This window comes from Zea mays, chromosome 8, assembly GCF_902167145.1.
Source record: "Zea mays cultivar B73 chromosome 8, Zm-B73-REFERENCE-NAM-5.0, whole genome shotgun sequence".
NCBI classification, from domain to species: Eukaryota; Viridiplantae; Streptophyta; class Magnoliopsida; order Poales; family Poaceae; genus Zea; species Zea mays.
In genome coordinates, this window is record NC_050103.1 from 4,940,909 (window position 1) to 4,960,985 (window position 20,077).

At 41.7% G+C, this 20,077-nt stretch overlaps 2 protein-coding genes across 13 annotated transcripts; one reads left to right on the forward strand and one right to left on the reverse strand.

Annotated features, from left to right (window-relative positions):
• Window positions 1–1,157: 1,157 nt before the first annotated feature.
• Window positions 1,158–9,961, forward strand: LOC100280816 (inositol-1-monophosphatase). Its single transcript, NM_001153736.1, is given in 9 exon segments — window positions 1,158–1,608; window positions 6,824–6,902; window positions 6,995–7,089; window positions 7,179–7,228; window positions 7,574–7,698; window positions 7,800–7,866; window positions 7,947–8,036; window positions 9,401–9,512; window positions 9,745–9,961. Coding segments are annotated over 9 exon segments (1,017 nt in total). The 5' UTR covers window positions 1,158–1,280; the 3' UTR covers window positions 9,816–9,961.
• On the reverse strand, window positions 9,842–16,204 carry LOC103634680 (uncharacterized). Of its 12 annotated transcripts, none has more exons than XR_004851823.1 (8): window positions 14,897–15,288; window positions 14,691–14,827; window positions 14,429–14,585; window positions 12,840–12,903; window positions 12,574–12,740; window positions 11,626–11,720; window positions 10,712–10,939; window positions 9,842–10,244 (listed from the first exon to the last, which is right to left on the reverse strand). XR_004851823.1 is itself a non-coding variant. In XM_020542349.3 (6 exons), exons 1-4 carry the CDS (start codon window positions 15,272–15,274, stop codon window positions 11,688–11,690), a joined length of 642 nt encoding a protein of 213 aa, XP_020397938.1. In that variant the 5' UTR covers window positions 15,275–15,288; the 3' UTR covers window positions 10,153–10,244; window positions 10,712–10,939; window positions 11,626–11,687. The 12 variants fall into 12 exon arrangements, 5 of the variants coding, with proteins under 5 accessions (XP_020397938.1, XP_020397940.1, XP_020397936.1 ...); XR_004851819.1 differs by lacking the exon at window positions 9,842–10,244 and adding an exon at window positions 15,358–16,200 and having other exon boundaries at window positions 10,650–10,939; window positions 11,626–12,371; window positions 14,897–15,170; XR_004851821.1 differs by lacking the exon at window positions 9,842–10,244 and having other exon boundaries at window positions 10,650–10,939.
• Window positions 16,205–20,077: the final 3,873 nt, after the last annotated feature.

Sequence of the window (20,077 nt, forward strand, 5' to 3'; positions counted from 1 at the left end):
CAACTTGATTGCTGTGTGTCAAGCATTAGGTGGACAAGTGGACAACCACACAGTCAGCTACGTCATCCTAGGGCACTGCCCCCTGGTCATTAGAGTGTCGCAGAGCCCAATGCCCCCATGTTTTTAAATGTGGCTCCTTGTGGCACTCTGTGGTGTAGTTACATCTTCGGAGTGCCCTAATATAGTAATATCAGGATGTCAACTCTTAGCCCAGACCAAAGCTAAATGAGATCCTCAGGGCATGAGAACATAAGAATAGTTGGGTGCATAACTTTTTGTACCGAAATACTTGAATGTGTCTTGGCAACTACTAGATATATAATGTTTTTTTTTGCATTCTCATCTGTCCTAAGATAAATAAATTTAAATTCTACAAAAGAGGAGCAGTGAAGTACTTTTAGTATCCTTTTAATCGTGGTTTTCACATCACGAGAAGTCAGACATAGTAAACATTTTAGTATTATTAGAGATAATATAAATATCTATAATGGATCCTTTGGATCTATTCATTTTAAAGAAATTATAATTTACTTAATAAAGTAGTTTATTTAGTTTGGATTTTGACTTTCCACCACTTTTTAAAGCTCAAATATAAGCATTTCTTAAAGTCATGTGGTAGAATATGAAAATGATTTTATGTATCAACAAAATATGTTTCTACTATGCAACTTATAAGACGTTCTTTGGCTCGATTCTCTATGCTAAAAATATAGCACATAAATATGTCTCACATATTGCTAATAATAGTATACAAATGTATTTCGCATAAAATTATATTAGCTTAATTGATTTTTTTGCCTAATTTATTATTATTAGAATGAAATTTAATTCAAGAATCAAACATGGCGTGCGAATAATTAGTATTAATAGATACGTTTTTAAATCTATTTTATAATTTTTAAATCTTTTTATAATATTTTTAGAGATATAAATGTTGCTAATAATTTGTATAAAACTAGTTTAATTTAGGAAATTTAAACATCATGTTTCTATAGCATTTTCGCACAGAAAGAAAATACCGTGCGACAAACGAGTCATGACTCATGACGACCAGCTAGCGCTAGCGCTAGCGCTAGACGGACGCCTGGACGGCTGGCCGGGCCCATCGTCACAGCCAAAAAGAACCAGCACTGGAATGGCGGCCTCCGATTCCAGAACGTAAACAAAACCCACCACGTCGGCGTCGGCGCACCGCTGCTAGAGTGCTAGGTGCTCCGAGCGTCATTCTCCGCCCCGACATTTAAACCTTGCTCCCGACAACCGCCGCCGACTCCTCCCCAATGCTCTCCTCTTCCTCCTCCACCCACTCGGCCACCTCGCCCTTCCCCGGCCTCGCCTCCGCAAACCCTAACCCCCGCTCTCGCCTCCTCCGCCTCCGCGCCGCCTCGCCCGTGTCGTCCGCGGTCTTGAGCGCGAGTGGGCGCCAGCCGATGAGTACGGTTAGGGCCTCGTTCGCCGCTGGGGCGGCCGGCCGGAGAGCTGCGGCAGTGGGGGAGTTGGCGACGGAGCGGCTGGTGGAGGTGGCGCAGCGGGCGGCGGACGCTGCTGGGGAGGTGCTCAGGAAGTACTTCCGCCAGCGGGTTGAGATCATCGACAAAGAGGACCACAGTGTGTGCTATGCTTCTCTCTTTTGCCACACCACATCCGTAATTTCGTTTTGCTTCCTGCTTGGTTATAGAGTATAGTGTGCTTTGTTGTTGAATCGGAGCGTGCCCTGTTCTCTCTGCACGTTGTAGACTAAGTATTTAGTATCAGTTTCTATTGCACGGAATGCTGCAGCGGCCAGTGCAGTACCATACTTTGTTTGAGTTCTATGATATTTAGCTGGGGCCCGTAGTTTGGATGCTGTTTGACTTAGGAAATCACACAGCATTCCAAATTTAGCTGAACGGTGGTCATTTTATTGATATTTTAGAGTTACGAATGAAACTATAAACTAACGGGCTGTTAGTTTTGGTGACGTCCTGCAGTAGACTTATGCAAATCATTCCCAAAAGAAAGAAATGTGTAGGAAATTTGGTCTGTAGTTGTAAATTACTTCATGGAGCACTGGCCAATTGCAGTGGAGATAAATTACTTAATTCATTCTTTTTTGTAAGGAGTTACTCAATTTGTTTGCTGTGCTCTTGATGGGAGCCTCCTTCCTATGGCTCTGCTCACGGCCTGGTTGGAAAATTCAAATATTTGAACCCTTTCTGAGTATATGTATATCCATGTATAGCTATGTTTTTACCTTCAAGTCCAAAGGATCATCAGGGTTTGACTTGTGAACAAGATGTGAAAGGGTCTCTAGCTGAGTTTGTTAGGTGGCCTGAGTAGCACTCCTCAGACATGGGCTATATCGCCGCTGTGTATGGGTGGGACAGAGGTTCGGTTCGGCCGACGGAGCTAGAAAAAAATTTAGGAGGGACTGAACTAAACCGCTACAGTATAAGAGCCCCTTCTACATTATACTGTGTACTTTTAAATTTAGGGGAGGTTTCAGTGGAGCTCCATGGGCTCGGGAGCGGTAGGGGGGCTCGAGCCTGCTCGCCCCACCGCTACCTTCATCACTGGGTTTGAGGGTTTTCTCGACCTGTGTGAGAAGGTCTTTTTCTTAATACAATACTCGGGGCTGTCTTACCCCCCCCGCAAGTCGAGTTTTTTTGACTTGTGAACAATATTGATTTTATGTAACTGTACAACTGCCTTGTCCGTAACTCATTCTGCACAACTTTGTCAGGACAACAAATCAATCTTAGTAATTGATTTAGTTGAGTTAGGCAGGTTGAGATGGGGTATTTGTTTAGTTTTTTCTTCCCTTTTTGCCCTTTTGGCAAGCTACCAAGACAACTATGTGTCTTCATCTGTACACTGAAAGTCTGATTCAATACATAATGTGTTACTGTTAGGTCCCAGAACATCGGCCTTAGTTTCTTTGCCCTGATTCATGTGCATGTGTATTCCAGCCATTTGATTCATTCGAACTCAATTCCTTTCCACGCCTTTAGTTTTGCACTGATTTCAGAATCTTTCATGTTCACAACTCTGTGTGCTTGTGATATTGTTCCCAATCTTTCCCATAGAAAGTGCCAATTGAAACCTATTGATTTATCATTCATCACTTTGTGGACCATGCCACAGCCACACACACATATGTGTTGGCAATAACCATTTATTTCAATGATGTGAGTTGTAACACTTGAGTATTGGACCCAATTAGGTAAAATAAGTAGTGGCACAATGCATTTTCAGCAAGAAAGTTCCATCTAGTGTAATTTATTCCAACATCAACAAAGAAACTAATAAACTATTGGGTAAATGCTGCGTCTAATACCTTTGTGCACTAAAGCGTACCTTGGAAATTAGTGATCAAACCATGGTTTTTAAAGCGGCAAGGCGAGCCAAGGCGTTGGACCACCGCCTGGACGCCTAGGCGCCGCCTAGGCGATGCCTAGGCGAGGTAGGCGGGCAAGGCGCCTAGGCGTTGGAGCGACGCCTTAAGAACAGGGGATCAAACAATAAGACAAGCATGCTGACATCAATAGGTACCATCTCAGAGTGAGCAATGTGGTATGTAGTGACTTGGTAGGTACTCCCTTCGTCCCTTTTTAAATGTCGCTATGGTATTCGTGTTGGTCAAATTTTCTCAAGTTTGACTAAATTCATGCCTTTTTAAGTTGGACTTTGCGGTAGCTTTTGACCTATTAATAGCCAACACTTTCTTTAGGAAGAGAGAAGACATTTAGTGACCAATAGTAGTGGCCAACACTCTAGTCAGATTGACTTTGTCCTCACAAGAAGAGAGGATAAAGAAGCGTGCTTGGATTGTGCGATGATACGTGGGGAGTGTGTTGTCTCTCAACATAAGTTTGTGGTGGCGGTCTTCCGTTTTCAACTACGTGATCGTAGGGATAAACAAGCCAAGATTGTGAGAACAAAGTGGTGAAAACTGAAAGGATAGACAACATAAGTCTTAGGAAAGGGCCACCAAAGAGGGCACTTGGAAGGAAGAAGATGACACAAACAACATGTGGGAGAAGATGACAACCTGTATTTGGAAGGTGGCCTCAGAGGTCTATAGAGCAACCAAAGAGAGTGGAGATGAAGCTAAAGATATTTGGTGCTGGAATGAGGAAGTTCAAAGGGCTATTAAGGAGAAGCAAAAATGCTACAGACGTCTGTATCATGACATGAGTATGGACAACATAGAGAAGTATAAGGTAGCAAAGAAGACCACAATGAGCTATAAGTGTGGCCATTGTTTTCAAGTCGGACGACTTGTTGGTTGTTCTGGCTGACCGACTTGGGCGATTAATTACGATTAATCACGATTAGTCGGACGACTTGGGCGATTACTCGTGATTGGTCCAAACAACTTGGACGACTAATCGCAACTAATCGAACAACTTGAAAACAGTGAGTGTGGCAAAAGGTAGGGCATACAAGGATCTTTACCAACATTTTAATACGAAAGGAGAGAAGGACATGTATAGGATGGCTAGGGTTCGTGAGAGGAAGACAAGGGACTTCAACCAAGCTAAGTGCATTAAGGATGAAACAGAGCGCCTATCAGTGAAGGAGGATGACGTCAAACATAGATGACGAGAGTATTTTAACAAATTGTTCAATGGGGAGAATGGGGATACAATCTTTCATTTGGATGTCTATTTTGATGACACCAACATGCACTTTGTGCATAGGGTCTAAGAATCAGAGGTTATAGAGGCATTGAAAAGGGTGGGTGAAGATGCCTAGCTATAATATAGCTAATCAAGTTGTTCAACCATATCTTTTGGTCTAACAAGATGCATGACAAGTGGAGAAGTATATTGGTACCGATCTACAAGAACAAGGGAGATATTCAAAGTTGTACTAATTATCGTGGAATTAAGTTGTTGAGCCACACTATGAATCTATGGAGATTATTATCGAGCATCGTCTGAGAGGATAACGCGGATACCTATGAACCAATTTGGTTTCATGTCTGAAAGGTCAACCATAGAAGTCATTTTCTTAATAAGACAAGTGATGGAGCGCAATATATGGAGCAAGAAGGACCTACACATGGTTTTCATTGACTTGGAGAAGGCTTATGACAGATATCAAGGAACACTATGTCGTGGACTTTGGACAAATATAAAGTTCCAACGAAGTACGTTGCACTTATTAAGGACATGTACAATAATATTGTGACTGTTCGAACATGTGATGGTGACACAAGTGGCTTCTTTCTTAGAATAGGACTAGCTTTGAGCCCTTACTTTTTTTTTGTTGATGGATAAGGTCACAAGAGACGTACAAGGGGATATTCTTTGGTGTATGTTTTTTATAGATGATGTAGTGCTAGTTGATGAAAGTGGACAAGAGTAAATAGGAAACTAGAGTTGTGGCGGAAGACTCTAGAGTCCAAAGCTTTTAGACTCAATAGAACTAAAATTAAATATATGAGATGTGACTTCAGCACAGCTACACATAGAATTAAACAGGGTGGATGAAGTGGTGTCAGGAATCTGGTGTTCTATATGACAAGAGGGTATCACAGAAGCTAAAAGGCAAGTTTTATATGATGACGATTATACCTGTTATGTTGTATGATGCAGAATGTTGGCCTAGAAAAAGCCGACATATACATCAGATAAGTATTGCAAAAATGCGTATGTTGCTTTGGATTTATGGCTATTCAAGAAATGATTGAGTCTAGAACGATGATATACATGATAGGCTAGGGGTATGAAGATCTTTTCCAACATCGGTTGAGATGGTTTGGACATATCCAACGATGACCTACAGAGGCACCAATGTGTAGTGGGATTCTAAGGCACGATAACAATGAGAAGAGAGGTAAGGAAAGGCTGGAGTTGATATGGGAAGCAGTAAAAGGAGACTTAAAAGGATGAAATATACCTAAAAATTTAGTCTTGAATAGGAGTACATGGAAAACAGGTATCCATGTGTCTAAACCTTGACTTGTGGTTTTCTGTTGGATTTCAACTCTACCCTACCCCAACTTGCTTGAGACTGGAAGGCTTTGTTGTTGACTAGATATGTAAAAAAACATTAGCAATATTTGTATCTTTAAATACTAGTTATGTACTATAGTCTATAAATATCAATATTTTCTTGTATTATTTGGTCAAAGCTGAGTATGTTTGACTTTTCGGGAAGTAAGAACAACAGTTAAAAAGGGATGGAGGGAGTGACTAGAAGAAAATGAACATTCAGTGTATGTTACAACTTTCTAATAATGTTCATACAGGAAGCTCACACTTGATAGACTTGTCATGTGAAGTGTTCACACCAATATTAAGTATTTGAACTACTCTTTTGTTCAATTTGCGAAAGGGCCTCTAGCCGAGTTGGTTAGGTGGTCTGAGTAGCACTCCTCAGGTCCTGGGTTCGACTCCCCCGTGGGAGCGAATTTCAGGCTGTGGTTAAAAAAAACCATCTCGTCTGGCCCACGCCGAAGCACAGGTCTAAGGATCAGCCTCGGTCGTGGTCGTGGTCGTTCTCACATGGGCTTCGATGCCGCTGTGCATGGGTGGGGCAGGGGTTTGGGGGTTTTCTCGACCTGTGTGAGAATGTCTTATTCTTAATACAATACTCGGGGGCTGTCTTACCCCCGCATGTCGAGTTTTTTTTTTGTTCAATTTGGTCAAACATAGCTATGTTTTAAATTGGGCTGACTTCAGGTTGTATAGGAACCAACTTCAACTATCCATATATAATTATTGGATAAATTAAAAGGATACTTTCACTGAAGTCACTAGAATATGTTATTTAATTATATTTATTGATTTTGTACTGTTTTTTTGGACTTATGGATTTGTTGAATACGGTCCAGGTCCTGTTACAATTGCAGATAGAGAAGCAGAAGAAGCAATGGTGTCAGTTATACTGAAGAGCTTCCCTACTCATGCCATGTGGGATTGTTTTGTTAGTGCTTAAAATGTTCTGTTCACTTTTGTGGCACCTTGAACAGTGTGGTTTCAACATTTACATAAATATCATGCAGTTTTGGCGAGGAGAATGGTTGGAGATGTGCAGAGAATTCTGCTGATTTTGTTTGGGTTTTGGATCCAATAGATGGAACGAAAAGTTTCATAACTGGTAGTGGATCTCTGGTCACATTACGGGTTTATGACTGAGAAAATTAAGTTGTACTTGTTTATAATGACTGCTAAATTCATTGTTTGTAGGCAAGCCTCTTTTTGGGACGCTTATAGCACTTTTGCACAATGGGAAGCCGGTACACTTGTTTTCTTTTGTTCATTTCTAGCTGCCTTTGTTTCCCTTGGTGTTTCACATTCCTTCATTCTTTTTTACCACTATTGCACTGCATGTGCAGGTAGTTAATGCTTTGTTAGTGTCACAAAACATCATAATATTAAATTTATATAATCTCTCTGTTGGTTATAACAACAATGAACTAACTTACATGACATTTTGAAGAAACTTTTCTAAAACGTTAGCTATTTTAATCATGATTTATCTTGATATTTTTTTTGAAAAAGCTCTTTGTGAGCATTTTTTCTAATATACTTGCTATTGTCGTTTCTTTAGTTAGCTTGATTTTTTTGCTCCTTTTCTATAGGTTATTGGTGTCATTGACCAGCCAATCTTGCGAGAAAGATGGATTGGGGTGGATGGAAAACAAACAACTTTGAACGGACAAGAAATATCTGTTCGCTCTTGTAATTTACTTGCACAAGCTTACTTGTATGTACATTTGTTTTAGTATTTAGATGTCATGTGGTTACATCTCTTTACAGTCTTGAACAATGCATTACAGTATAGCAATTCCTTGTTCTGCATGACAGATATACAACAAGCCCACATCTCTTTGAAGCAGATGCTGAAGATGCATTTATTCGTGTAAGGAATAAGGTATGGGTGTTACATATAGCTTCATCGTTTTCTGCAACCTTCAACATTACTCACATGCATTTTACCATCTCTACTGCCAGGTGAAAGTCCCACTTTATGGCTGTGATTGTTATGCTTATGCTCTTCTGGCTTCTGGTTTTGTGGATATTGTTGTTGAATCTGGTTTGAAGGTATGATGTCCATCTCTTTGTTAGGACTTAGGAATATGGCATTAGCTTTAAATTGTCTTCAGTAGAGGGTTTCTCGTTTTGTATCGCGAAAGGGCCTCTAGCATAATGGTTAAGGCTTCCGAGTAGCACTTACAGGTCCCGGGTTCGATCCCCCAGGGGGCGAATTTCGGGCTTGGTTAAAAAAATCCCCTCGTTGTGACCCGTCTGCTCTTGGGGATCGATATCCTGCTTGCCGCCCTCCGGCTGAGCCGTTGCAGAGTGGGCAGTTGATCGGCTCGTTAGTGATGGGGGGCTAGGGTTCGGGGTTTTTCTCAGCCGGAACCATGTTTCAGTCTCTTCTTAATATAATACTGGGAGGGTGGTCTTTCCCTCTCTGGCCGAGTTTTTCTTGTTTTGTATCTTTTCTGACCAAAGAAACGAAAATACCATAAATAAACTGAAATCAAGGAAATAGCCTTTTGATTATTTGCATTTCTCAATTTGAGAGAGGTCTTTTTGATTTATTAGATTGAATTACTTGCTGAACAATTTAATTTACTAAGTTTTGCTTGAATGGCCTTGGAAACTATGCATACATTGCTAAAGCTCAAGTCAGCATATAAGCAGAGATTGACTCAAAACTACTGGGCACTTTAATTTCCAACGCTTTTTCTCAAACATATGCTGGAGAGCTGTATATCATTATATTAAGAAGAAAAAAAGAGGGGGGGGGGGATTAGAGCCCCATACAGATCACACACACAAACACCTAGCAGAAAATTGAACTCGTGCTTAGTAAACACTGAACCCCCCTCCCCCCCCCCCCCCCCACACACACACCAAAAAAAAACATCAGGTACCAATGCTTTTTCATGTTTTGTTTTCTGAATTAGTGTTTTAGCTGTACCAAATTTGTTGATCGTGCATTCGTGCTTACTGCTTATGTAGCAAGCATTAAAGTTGTCTCTCTTCTTTTATTCTTATCTGTATACAATGGTGCTGGTATTTGGTTGGTACTAGGTAAGCATGGGGATCATTATGCATTTAGGTACTGTTTTTATGTCTCTAGGAAATCAATAGAACCGTGTTTTCTCAACTTCTGGATCATTTAATACTTGAAATAGCTGGCTAACCATTTGAAAAGATATATGAGATATCATAAGGAAGTTATCCTTACACATGATAGAGAACAGAAGTTTAGAAAAAATATTCTCTAAACTCAGATTTGATTTCACGGACTATAGTTACTACTGCAATCTTAGGGAAAAGAAAAAAAACGTGATAATATGTTACAGAATAACAGCTGCCAATCTAATATACATTTACTGCCTGGATGAATGAAAGTTCTTCACTACGGTAACTGATTTTTTGGTGGCTTGGTGCAGCCATATGATTTCCTCTCGCTGGTACCTGTCATTGAAGGAGCTGGAGGGTCAATAACTGATTGGAGAGGGGACAAGCTCCATTGGCCTGTTACTGCAGAATCACGGCCCACAAGTATAATCTTCATTCCTCTTTAAAATTAATGAAGCCCTTTTTGCTGTCTTTAAGTCCTTTCTATGTTTCCTTAGCTCCAGAGTCGCCCTCTGGTTTCAGTAATTTCATAGGTTAATTGCGCCAAACTGCATTATGGCAAAAACTTGCCCTATGTCACTTCAATCGTGCACTCCTTGCTTTTGATCAGCAAAGTTTTAGTTCATCTCATTCTGTACTATTGATTTATTTGTAGGTTTTAACGTGGTAGCAGCTGGGGATGCCCGTGTCCACAAAGAGGCCCTTGATGCGTTGCGGTGGCGCTAGCGTGCTCTTTAGATAAGCATTATACTAATAACCAACTATTTAGACATTTACATGTGATATTTGTATGAACAATAATAAGCTTTACCTGTATGCTTGTTGGTTGGCCTCAACCTTTGCACTAATAATAGATAGCTTGGTTGTAAACTACCAAGCAGTGGCTTGCTGTTTGCATCAAGCAGATATTATGTCTTGGGAATGCTAAATGTGTGAGGTCTTACCTTAGTGTGAGCTGCCCTTGCACCCAGCAATTCAGCTGCGCTGTTAGTGCTTGGGGATGCTTAATCGAGTGTTTGATTGTTGTTGCTTCCATGGCTTTCTGGGTGCTGCACCATAGCTGAATTGCGAACTATGATTTCCAGCCTTGAACTTTGGACCGAAGTCTAGGGTCAGTCTGGGCTTTAGGCGATGACGTTTTCTGGCTTCAGATGCCTAAGGTTCATTGAGCCATGTCTCCAATCATCCAACGGTTATAAAAGAATATGTATAAGGATGCATATGTCACATGAAGACCACGATAAGGCTATCTTTTTTGTTTTATTAATGATTGTGATAAATGTGCTGTTTCTAGCTATAGTTTTGCTCTTCGATAATAGCTAGACAGCCTTCTCCCCGATTTTACTCACATATGACGATTGATGGTGCAGTCACTACGGTTAGAAGCCGTCAACAATCATGCAGCCACGGTCGAAATTGTCTCTACGACTAATGGCAGAAATTTTCGTCTTGGACAGGTAGAGATGGTCATTAACTAGTAAAGTGCGCGCGCCTTGCGTGCGTGGGAAACAATTTAGAACTTTCGTATTGAAGATGTTTTATGTTAGTTGTTTAAAGGAGTTGAGCAGACATATATAATTACTAGGTGTGTGTCCGTGCGTCGCAACGGAAATATATAATACCATTGATAATTTATGTATGTTGGGGATGAGCATCAACACATATGTGACCGGATATTCTTCTTCTTTCTTGGGGATCTGGAGAAAAGCCTGTTCGGAAGCCAAACATGTTAAGACCTGATCATGTGCTGCCCTTGTGTCTCTGATCATCATCAGCACACTGTTCGACGCTGCTTGTATGAGTCTTGTTAATTTGCATGCCTCATGCATAGTCTCTCAACCATCAATTCACTATGGTATACAGAATCCGTGTGACAGACATTATCAAATTCACATAAATTATTTTAAAGAGTCAATATAGAGTTTTATATGATAGAGAAATACATGTGGATTAAAAAATGCTAAACAAAAGATCTAAAATATAACAGTTTGATCAAGTTGCATAAGATGTACAATTTTTCCAACTGCTTCTGCATTTGGAAGTCCACCTTTCTATGTTATCTTTGCTATTTCTGACTTAATAGAATCCAAATAGTATTGAACACTAAGAAAAATACAAAACGAGATGGAGTTGTGTTGACTGAAAAACATATGTATGTAGCATTTGGAATAAAAATATATACTTTAAGTATTTAAGTACCAGATAATGCCAGACAAGGGATTAATGCCACAGAGCAAAGTATAAAATCCATGACTAGATATTTCATAAATTATTAATCTTTATTTTTGCATAATTTTAGATTTTTTATCGTTTAAATGTGGGAGAGGAGAGAGAGGTGAATGGAATAGTAGAGATAAGATATATAAGAAATAGGGATCTGCACCAAGAACATAAACACAAATTAATTAGCATATTCTTGCCCCCTCAAGTTAAAATCATGCATCAATAGTACGACAACAATACAAATCCGATGTGCATACTACATAACAGGAATGTAGGCATTAATTAAAAAAGTAATTGCTAGTATTAGTAGTACCTTCTAGGGTTGAGTCTTCCTCAACACCCTTGTATGCCCAGTGGCATGATGCAATGATGTTCTCAGACGCATATCTTTAAGCAGTGTATGTGTCTCTGCTTTGTCATACAAATTAAAAACTATCAAAAAGTATTTATACAAAATTGTAATAGATATAGATACGTAGATAGTATCTTTAAGCAGTGTACATATGTAGATACTATCATGAATTCAAATATACTATGAAAGGATGAATGAATTCACATCCAATAAAATCAATATCAACAACATACGCAAAAAACTATCAAAAAACATCTCAACACGACAAACATCATGCGTTGGGCATTACATTCTCCACAGAGAGGAGAAAACCCCAACTGAAAAAATGAGTCTGTTTATACACATCAACATACGTCTCCTGTGATCTAACAGCCCTGCGGGTGCTCCAAAAACCTGACAAAAACTTAGATCCAGTGAAGCACACAGGGTCTGTCAAAAATCCAGAGGAAAAAAGACACTTCTGCATCACCAAGGTCGCCTTTCCAAACTTCAGCATGGTCCAAACGACGGTAGGAAACTAAAGATCATATACTGATGTAACACCAGTGAAAAACAATACAGTGAAAGCAAACGTGCCAGATTTTTGTTTGCCAAACTCTCCCTTCAGATCCTTCTTTTGGTGAGGATGATCTTAGGGTTTGGGAGATGAAGGTGGCTGCTGTAACTGTTGTGTCCATTTCTTTAGACAAACTTGGATGAGGCTATACCTGAGAGATCGAGTTCCAAATAACATCAGAAGTTTAAAAAGTTAAAACACAGATCATACTGAAAAGGGCAATCTATAGAAGAAATGATCCGGCCTTGGCACACTCACTCATGATGAGGTGTGTGTCAATCTGTAGAAGGGCAATGTGTAGAACAAATTAAGAGGTGTGGGTGTCACAACGAGAAGCTACCAGTGCATCTAACCTCATAGCTGCGGAGCAGACTGGCAATCAACATCGATATTGCAAGAACAACAAACTTCTGCCCAACACATGCTCGACTTCCAGAACCAAATGGAAGAAACGATTCGGCCTTGGTACACTCACTGAAAACATTTATCGTAGTTGATCCTTTAGGTGCTCCTAATATTTCTGCGGTAAGGAAACAAAGCAAGAGATTAATAACCAAGAATCTTGCAAAAATGCAAGAGAATGGTAAAGGCCTAACAATTGTGTGACTAATCCACATACCGGAAAGATCCCAATCGTGATACCAAGGGCAGCAGAGAAGGCTAGTTGCTTGGGTTCTGCTCCCCTGCACGGCATTCCAACAGAAGGTTGTCAAAAACCTCATTCAAGAAGCAGATGGAGAAGACATGCATGTAAAGAATTAGGGTACTGCCAAGCTGAATGACAAAATAAACAGAGATTGTTTAATACCACAATAAGCTATCTAAGTATCTAAACCTGAACAGGTGCTAACAGTAGCTAGTGATACACTATATTACTTAACGAAGAAAATAAGCAGTTGGAGTGTTGGACAGACACAAGAAAAGATCATCTGCCAGAGGGATTTTTAACTATTTAACACTCAGTTTGACGACCTTTAACTTTTTAACGCCATTTTCGTTGGCCTCATAATAAATCATTTAACCGGTTATTTGCTTGACTTGGTGCCAGTTTCACGTTAATAGGTATCTTTTTGCAAAATTGCTCCATACATCTGTAACTTTGGACTAAACTGCACCTGCACATTCTCTCAAGGCCATTTCTCAGTTTGCTCCAATGACAGTTAGAAGCACTTATCCAAGTATGGATGACTTTAAGATGGTTGTGAGGCAGCACACAATCAAAGGAGAGTTTAGTCCAAAGTTACAGTTGTATGGAGCAATTTTATAAGAGCATCTACAACAATGCTTCAAACTGGTGCCTCAAATTGAAATATAGGGCTCTACGCAAAAAAAAATCAACAATGTTTCATTTTATAAAATTTGGTCAAAAAATATAGAACACCCTCTCAAGTGCCTCAAATATACTACACCGTAGTATGCTGCTCTATAATATAGATTTAAGGCTTTACTGGAGCATAATATTTTATTGATACCCTAAATCCTACTACAAAATATACTCATTTTTTAAGTTATAGCCATTTTTATAGGTCACGAATCACGATGTTGAAGATGCTCTAAAAAGATGCCTATTAATGTGAAAGTGACACTAAATCAAGCAAACGACTGGTTAAGGGCCCGTTCGTTTCTAACGGTTTCAATCCCACCCTAAACCCTTCTAGGACAAGGATCAAGTGAATCCAGTTGGTTCACTGAAACCTGGTCTCCGGTAAAATTCAGGCAGGAATAAAAACTGTAGAACATATGATGGTTGTTCGTTTCAAGGAGGAATAGAAACACTTATTTCACAACAAACTGGTATTATCTCGTGATGCTTTGTTGTCTAACCTCGCCAAGATTCGAACCAGACGGCACGCGACCAGGATTGGTACCGAGCCTGTGAAGGAAGGAGAAACTCCAAACCGAACCACATTCATTTTTAATTCAAATATAAACGAACAGTCCAGAATAAAATAGTCAAATTTCAAACCAGACTAATTGTTTCCATGTGGAACGAGGCCCGGAACAGACTAAACCGCTAGAAACGAACATGCCCTAAATGGTTTATTATTAGAGACCGATGAAAATGGCGTTAAAAAGTTAAAGACAGTTGGATTGGAGATTGAACGTTAAATAGTTAAAAATCGCTCTGACGGATGCATTAATAACTATTATTATGACTGAAATGAAGCAATTGGGAGAAGAACTACAGCAGATGGGAGTGGTCCCTACCTTCTGATGACCTACAGCACGGGATCAACAATCATGGCGTGGAGCCATGGCAGGACACCGATCCTGGTGAGAAGAGAGCCCATTCAATTAAGTCCAGGGCATTACCTGGTGGTGGAGTTGAAGGAAGCAGGGGCAGGGCCGACGAAGATCTGGGCACCTGGCATAGGGCGGGAGCGACGGACGCCCAGTTATGGCATGAGGGGTGAACAGGAGAAGAGAAGAAAAGGAGAGCAGAGGTAAGGGCGGTACGGGGTATAGGGACCTTTGGTGCTCGTGCTCCAACGAGGGAGGGTGGGAGATGGAAGGACGACGGACACCTAGGAGCTGGATCTAGCCTCCGTCGTGGCAAGCAAAAGTTGCGAGCAAAGCAACATCAGGTGGAGTGCAAATCGCCGAATCCTACACAAAATGGACTTTAGACTGTACACAACACATCACTTTAGACTTCAGGTGGAGTGCAAAACTAACAATTGTGTGATCCTTTAGGTGTCGCCCAGGAGGTAGAAGAGCACCACGAGCCACAGCGCGAGCGCGGCGCACGCGGCCGCCGGTGCGCCGGCGAAGGCGCAGGTAGTCCACGTACCCCACCGGGGAGTAGGCCGAGTTTTGCGCGCGGAGGTACGCGCATCGGGCCTCCCCACCGCTGATGGACTGCAGCTCCTCGTAGCTGCCCCCCCATGCCTTTCCAGAGGAGGACGAGGCGTCACCGAGAATTGACTTGCCCCCGGACTCTGCCCTGCGGCTGGCAGGGGAGAGGAGTGAGGAGGATGTGATGAGGAGGAGGAGTAGGAAGCAGGCGCTGGGGACGGCGGGGGCAGTGTGCGCTCGCCCGCGCGTGAGCGCCATAAAATGAGCGGCAAGGCGCGGGGGGGGGGGGGGGGGGGGGGGGGGGGGGGGGGGTTAGCCGGAGATTTGGTCGGCCGGCATACCATGCGGGGCCGATGCGCTCGCCGCCGACATGCCGACGACAATCGCGTCCCTGATGCGTGTGCTGCAGAGCGCGACCTCACGGGAGGCACGTGTCGGTGCGGCGATGCTGGCGGAGTCGCTGCTACGTAATGCGGTGCCGGTCCGCCTCAAGGGCCCCGTGACGAGAAGAAAAGCGGCCTAGAGTAGGGGTGAGACGCGTAGCGCGAGGCTTCAAGGGCCTCCTCCAGGTCAAGCTGCGTGGCGGCGTCGCGACCGATCCGCTCCGAGATGTGAAGACCCGCCGAGGCCATGTCGGGGCTGATAGCCTCGTCCTCTCCCCACGCCATGGTCGGAGCGTTGCGAGGGAGGAAGGCGTCGATGTCGGGAGGGCAGGCGAGGATTGCGGCGCGCGGGCGTAGAGATGGCAATGGGGACCCGATCCCCGATTCCCCGCGGGGAATTCCTCTATTAGGGGACGGGGATGGGGAAATTTCTTCCCCCACGGGGATGTAAACGGGGAAATTTTCTCCCCCGACGGGTAAACGGGGATGGGGATGGGGAAGCATTCCCCATCCCCGTTCCCCGCGGGGACCCGTTAAACTTACATGTGACGATGTTTTCATATAATAGTTAATGATAAAAAATAAATAATTATCTTGCCAAGAGATCACTAGTTGTACAAATACGTTCATTTTAATGTACACATAATGATTTTTACATCTAACAATGTGTATAAGTGAAAATGTTTTACATTAATAACAAATGAAGTACGATCTAATTATAATTTATGCGGGGACGGGGATCCCCGATGGGGATTTATCCCCGCGGGTAACGGGGATGGGGAAGAAATGTCCCCCGCAAGCGTTCGTGGGGATCCCCGCGGGGAAGTTTTTTCGTCGCGGGGACGGGGATGGGGAGCCAAAACCCGACGGGGAATTCCCCGTTGCCATCTCTACGCGGGCGGATCGCGGCGGGCGCGCGGGCGTAGGGAGGCGGGGGCAGTCTACAGTAGTGTCTTAATAGTTAGTAGAGATACTGAGGATATTTTACAACTTAAAAGGTTGTCGACGATCCGAGAAAATCTTCAGGAAGATCCGGTGTCTATTTTTTTATGCGCAACGGTCCCTGTTTGAACCTGTAGTTGGAAGTAATGGTAGGCGATTTTTAAAAGATAATAAATAAATCAAGCAAGCATAAAAAAAGTAATCGAAATGTTTAGTATAACTGGTTTTCATATTTAATTTCTATATTCAAGAAGCATAGAGATGAGCGCATTGTCTTAATTTAAAACTCGTACATGTTATGGTAGTAGATGCAGTCCTTTTAAAACGAGTTTTGTAGTAGATGGAGAGCGTGAACACCTTGTAATAGCTAAGAATAAACTTGTTAAAATTTGTCATGTCTGTAAGGAAAATGGACCCCGGGCCATTTGGCTCAATAGGTTTTGGTGTTTGATGATCAACATAACCTGTAGACTAATGTGTTTGCTAGTGTTTATGTTTGTAGTTCACAGGATGCTAAAGTTACTTGGACTAAGGCATTGAGGAAAGCAACACCACAAAAGAAGACATTATGAAGATCACAAGAAGATCAACAAGTATGAAGCAAAGTCCAAGAAACAAAGACAAGTGTTGCCACTGGTGGACTGTCCGGTGCACCAGGGAACAGTAGCCCAACGGCTAGTTCTAGGTGGCACTGGTGGAGAAGAGCCATCAGACTGTCCGGTGTAAAAGCCTACAGCGCCAACGGTCACTTGCGGTGTCAGTCCAATGGCTAGGCCCACCGGACAGTGATACCGAACTATCCGGTGACCTCACCGGACTATCTGGTGTGCCGCAGAAAACATCAGCTTTTCTCCAACGGCTAGTTTTGTGTTGCGAGCAATAAATACACTTCCAACCGGCCATTACAAGGTGTGGGAGTCCAAGCAACATACCAAGGCATATAGTAGACATTTTCAAGTGCTCATACACCCAAGTGCTTAATAGAATCACTCGGTGATTAGCGTAGGTGCTTTGTGAAGTGCTTAGGTTAGTTAGACCACTTTAGCGTTTGCTCTAGGTGAATCCTAGTTAGTTAAGTGAGTTTAGAAAAACCACATAACCCCTTGGCTCTTGCGCGAGCCATTGTAATTGTACCGAGTGGGGCGAGAGTCTTGCGTGACCTTGACAACCACGTTTGTGTCACGGCCGCCACTGTGTACCGGAGGGAACGAGGCCCACAACATTTTCGACCGGAAGCTCGATAGTGGAGACAGCAGGGAGCGTCCGAGAGGAGCCAGAAGCGGAGCACCACTTGAGCATGGAGAAGGCCCGTGGCTCTCTACGGAGTTACTCGACCGAGGTGCTTGGCCCTCGCGTGGCCTTCCCTTTGCATAGGGGCACCAACGAGGATTAGTCGAGACCTTACGTGGTTTTGGATACCTCGGTAAAAATGCCGGCATCATCCACGAGAGTTTGTATCTCTACTTTGATCTTTAGCTTCCACATTTATATTAAGCATTTAAGTTTCAATCTTTTCTTTATACATATATTGTTTAGGATTGAAACTTAGACATTGCGGTAGAGATAGCAACACTTAGACAAAACCTAGTTTGCACATTCTAGTTTGATTATTTGCATAGATTTTGCTCTAGGGATTTATTTGTGGCCTAGTTTAGAGAAAGTTTTAGAAGTCCTAATTCACCCCCCTTAGGCGTCATCTGTTTCCTTCAATTAGTATCAGAGCTAGTTTGGCTCATTTGAAACGCTTTAGCACACTTCGATGGCACTAACTTCCCATATTATAGTGCTAGAATGGCTTGTTTCCTAGAGGCTGTTGATCTAAGTGTTTGGAGAGTCACTCTTGACGGGATGAAATCACCCAAGAATCCCGAGAAACCCACCACGAGTGAGGAAAAAAATCATCTAAATGCTAGAGCCAAAAATTTGCTTGTATGAATCTCTTAGCATGGATATTTTTAATCAAGTTTTTACATTAAAAACTGTTAATGAGATTTGACTAAAATTGTATGAGCTCCATGACGGCACATCCAATGTCCGTGAGCAAAAACATTGCCTAGTCTTAAATGAGTATAATTCTTTTGCTATGAAAGAAAATGAGCTTATTAGAGATATGTATTCTCGTTTGAATCTAATCATCAATGAGCTCAATTCTATTGACATAAATAAGCTAGGTGATGTAGACATTGTGAGGAAGATTATCTCCCTACTACCACAACAAAGATATAGGAGCATCATCACTATTCTTCACAACATGGAGGACTTGAGTGCAATGACCCCGACCATTGTGATTGGGAAAATCACGACCTTCGAGATGTCACAAAAAATGTGTCGAGGAGAGGAGCCAACTTCCTCAAGGCCATATGCTTTTGCATATGATGAAAGGAAGGGTAAAAAGAAGGCTCCCACTTCAAGTTCCTCAAGTGAAGAAGAGGAAGAAGAAGAAAGTGATGATGATAAAGATAATCAACCATCAACATCATACTCCGAGGACGAAGAAACAATCCGATGCGTCAGAAAGGTAATGGGGATAATTCACTAGATTAATCTAATGGGTGTGCCCCTGTAGGTAGAGGATCTTCTCTTTAACATTGATAGGGAAAAACAAAGAAAGAGGATGCTTCGCATGCGGGGAGAAGGGTCACTTCAGGGATAACTGTCCAACTATGGCCGAACCCAAAAAGGGGAGGAGCAAAGGCAAGGCGCTAACAAGTGTCAAAATTTGGGATGATTCTTCAAGTGAAGATAAACCTTCAAGGACGCGCAACCACCGGTCCTCGTCATGCTCATCATGGTCATCACGCAAATGCCATTGCATAGACCACAGTTATACATGACAATATAGCAATAAGTTGAGATCATACAATAGTCCAACACAATAGTTCGAATGTAATGACAAGATTTGAATCACATAGTAGTCTAATACAACACATGATAGTTTTCAAATAACATAAGATACTCTAATACAACACAAGATAATCCAACACATGTGACATATATTCTGTTACTTTGATATATATTTGGACATTATTTCAATAATTTAAACATGAATATAGGTTTAAACAAAAATGTAATGTACTACATAGTTGTAGATCTCTCCGAGCTATACAATTTTCATGTAAACTTTACCTTCATCCGAGTTCATTTGTAAAAGTTATGATTCTATAAAAACATTGTACAAAAGAGAAAAAGAAAAATGGTACCCAAAACCCAGATACCTATATCCAACCCGCATATCTGGGTATTTACTGGGTAGTTCTTGCTCCGAATATGACCCAAATTCAAAGTTGTACTATCTAGGTACTACCCGTATACGTCCTAATATAAAATTATCCATATTTGTATCAGAAAAATGGGTATTTGAACTATCCGTATCCAGTACCTGACGATACTCTCACATTGTGCTCAAATAGAGGATTCTACAAGTGCACAAAATATACCATTGTAACAGATCACCTTGGAGTATTCTAATGTATTATTATTTATTTTATCCTAAGGGAATAAGTATTTAAGAATGATAATGAATAAGAGATCTCAGTATTACCTCAAATTAGTTATGAACTGTGTAATGGGAGGGGTAACCGAATGTTTTAGGAAAGGCGATGAAATAAGTTGTGAAGATAGAGATAACTCAAAACATACTAGTAAGGTAGAACTAGGTGGGAGGACAATGAGAGAATATAGGTTTCTATCATTCCAACTATATTTCTATGGTTCTATCTTAATTGCACAGATGTAA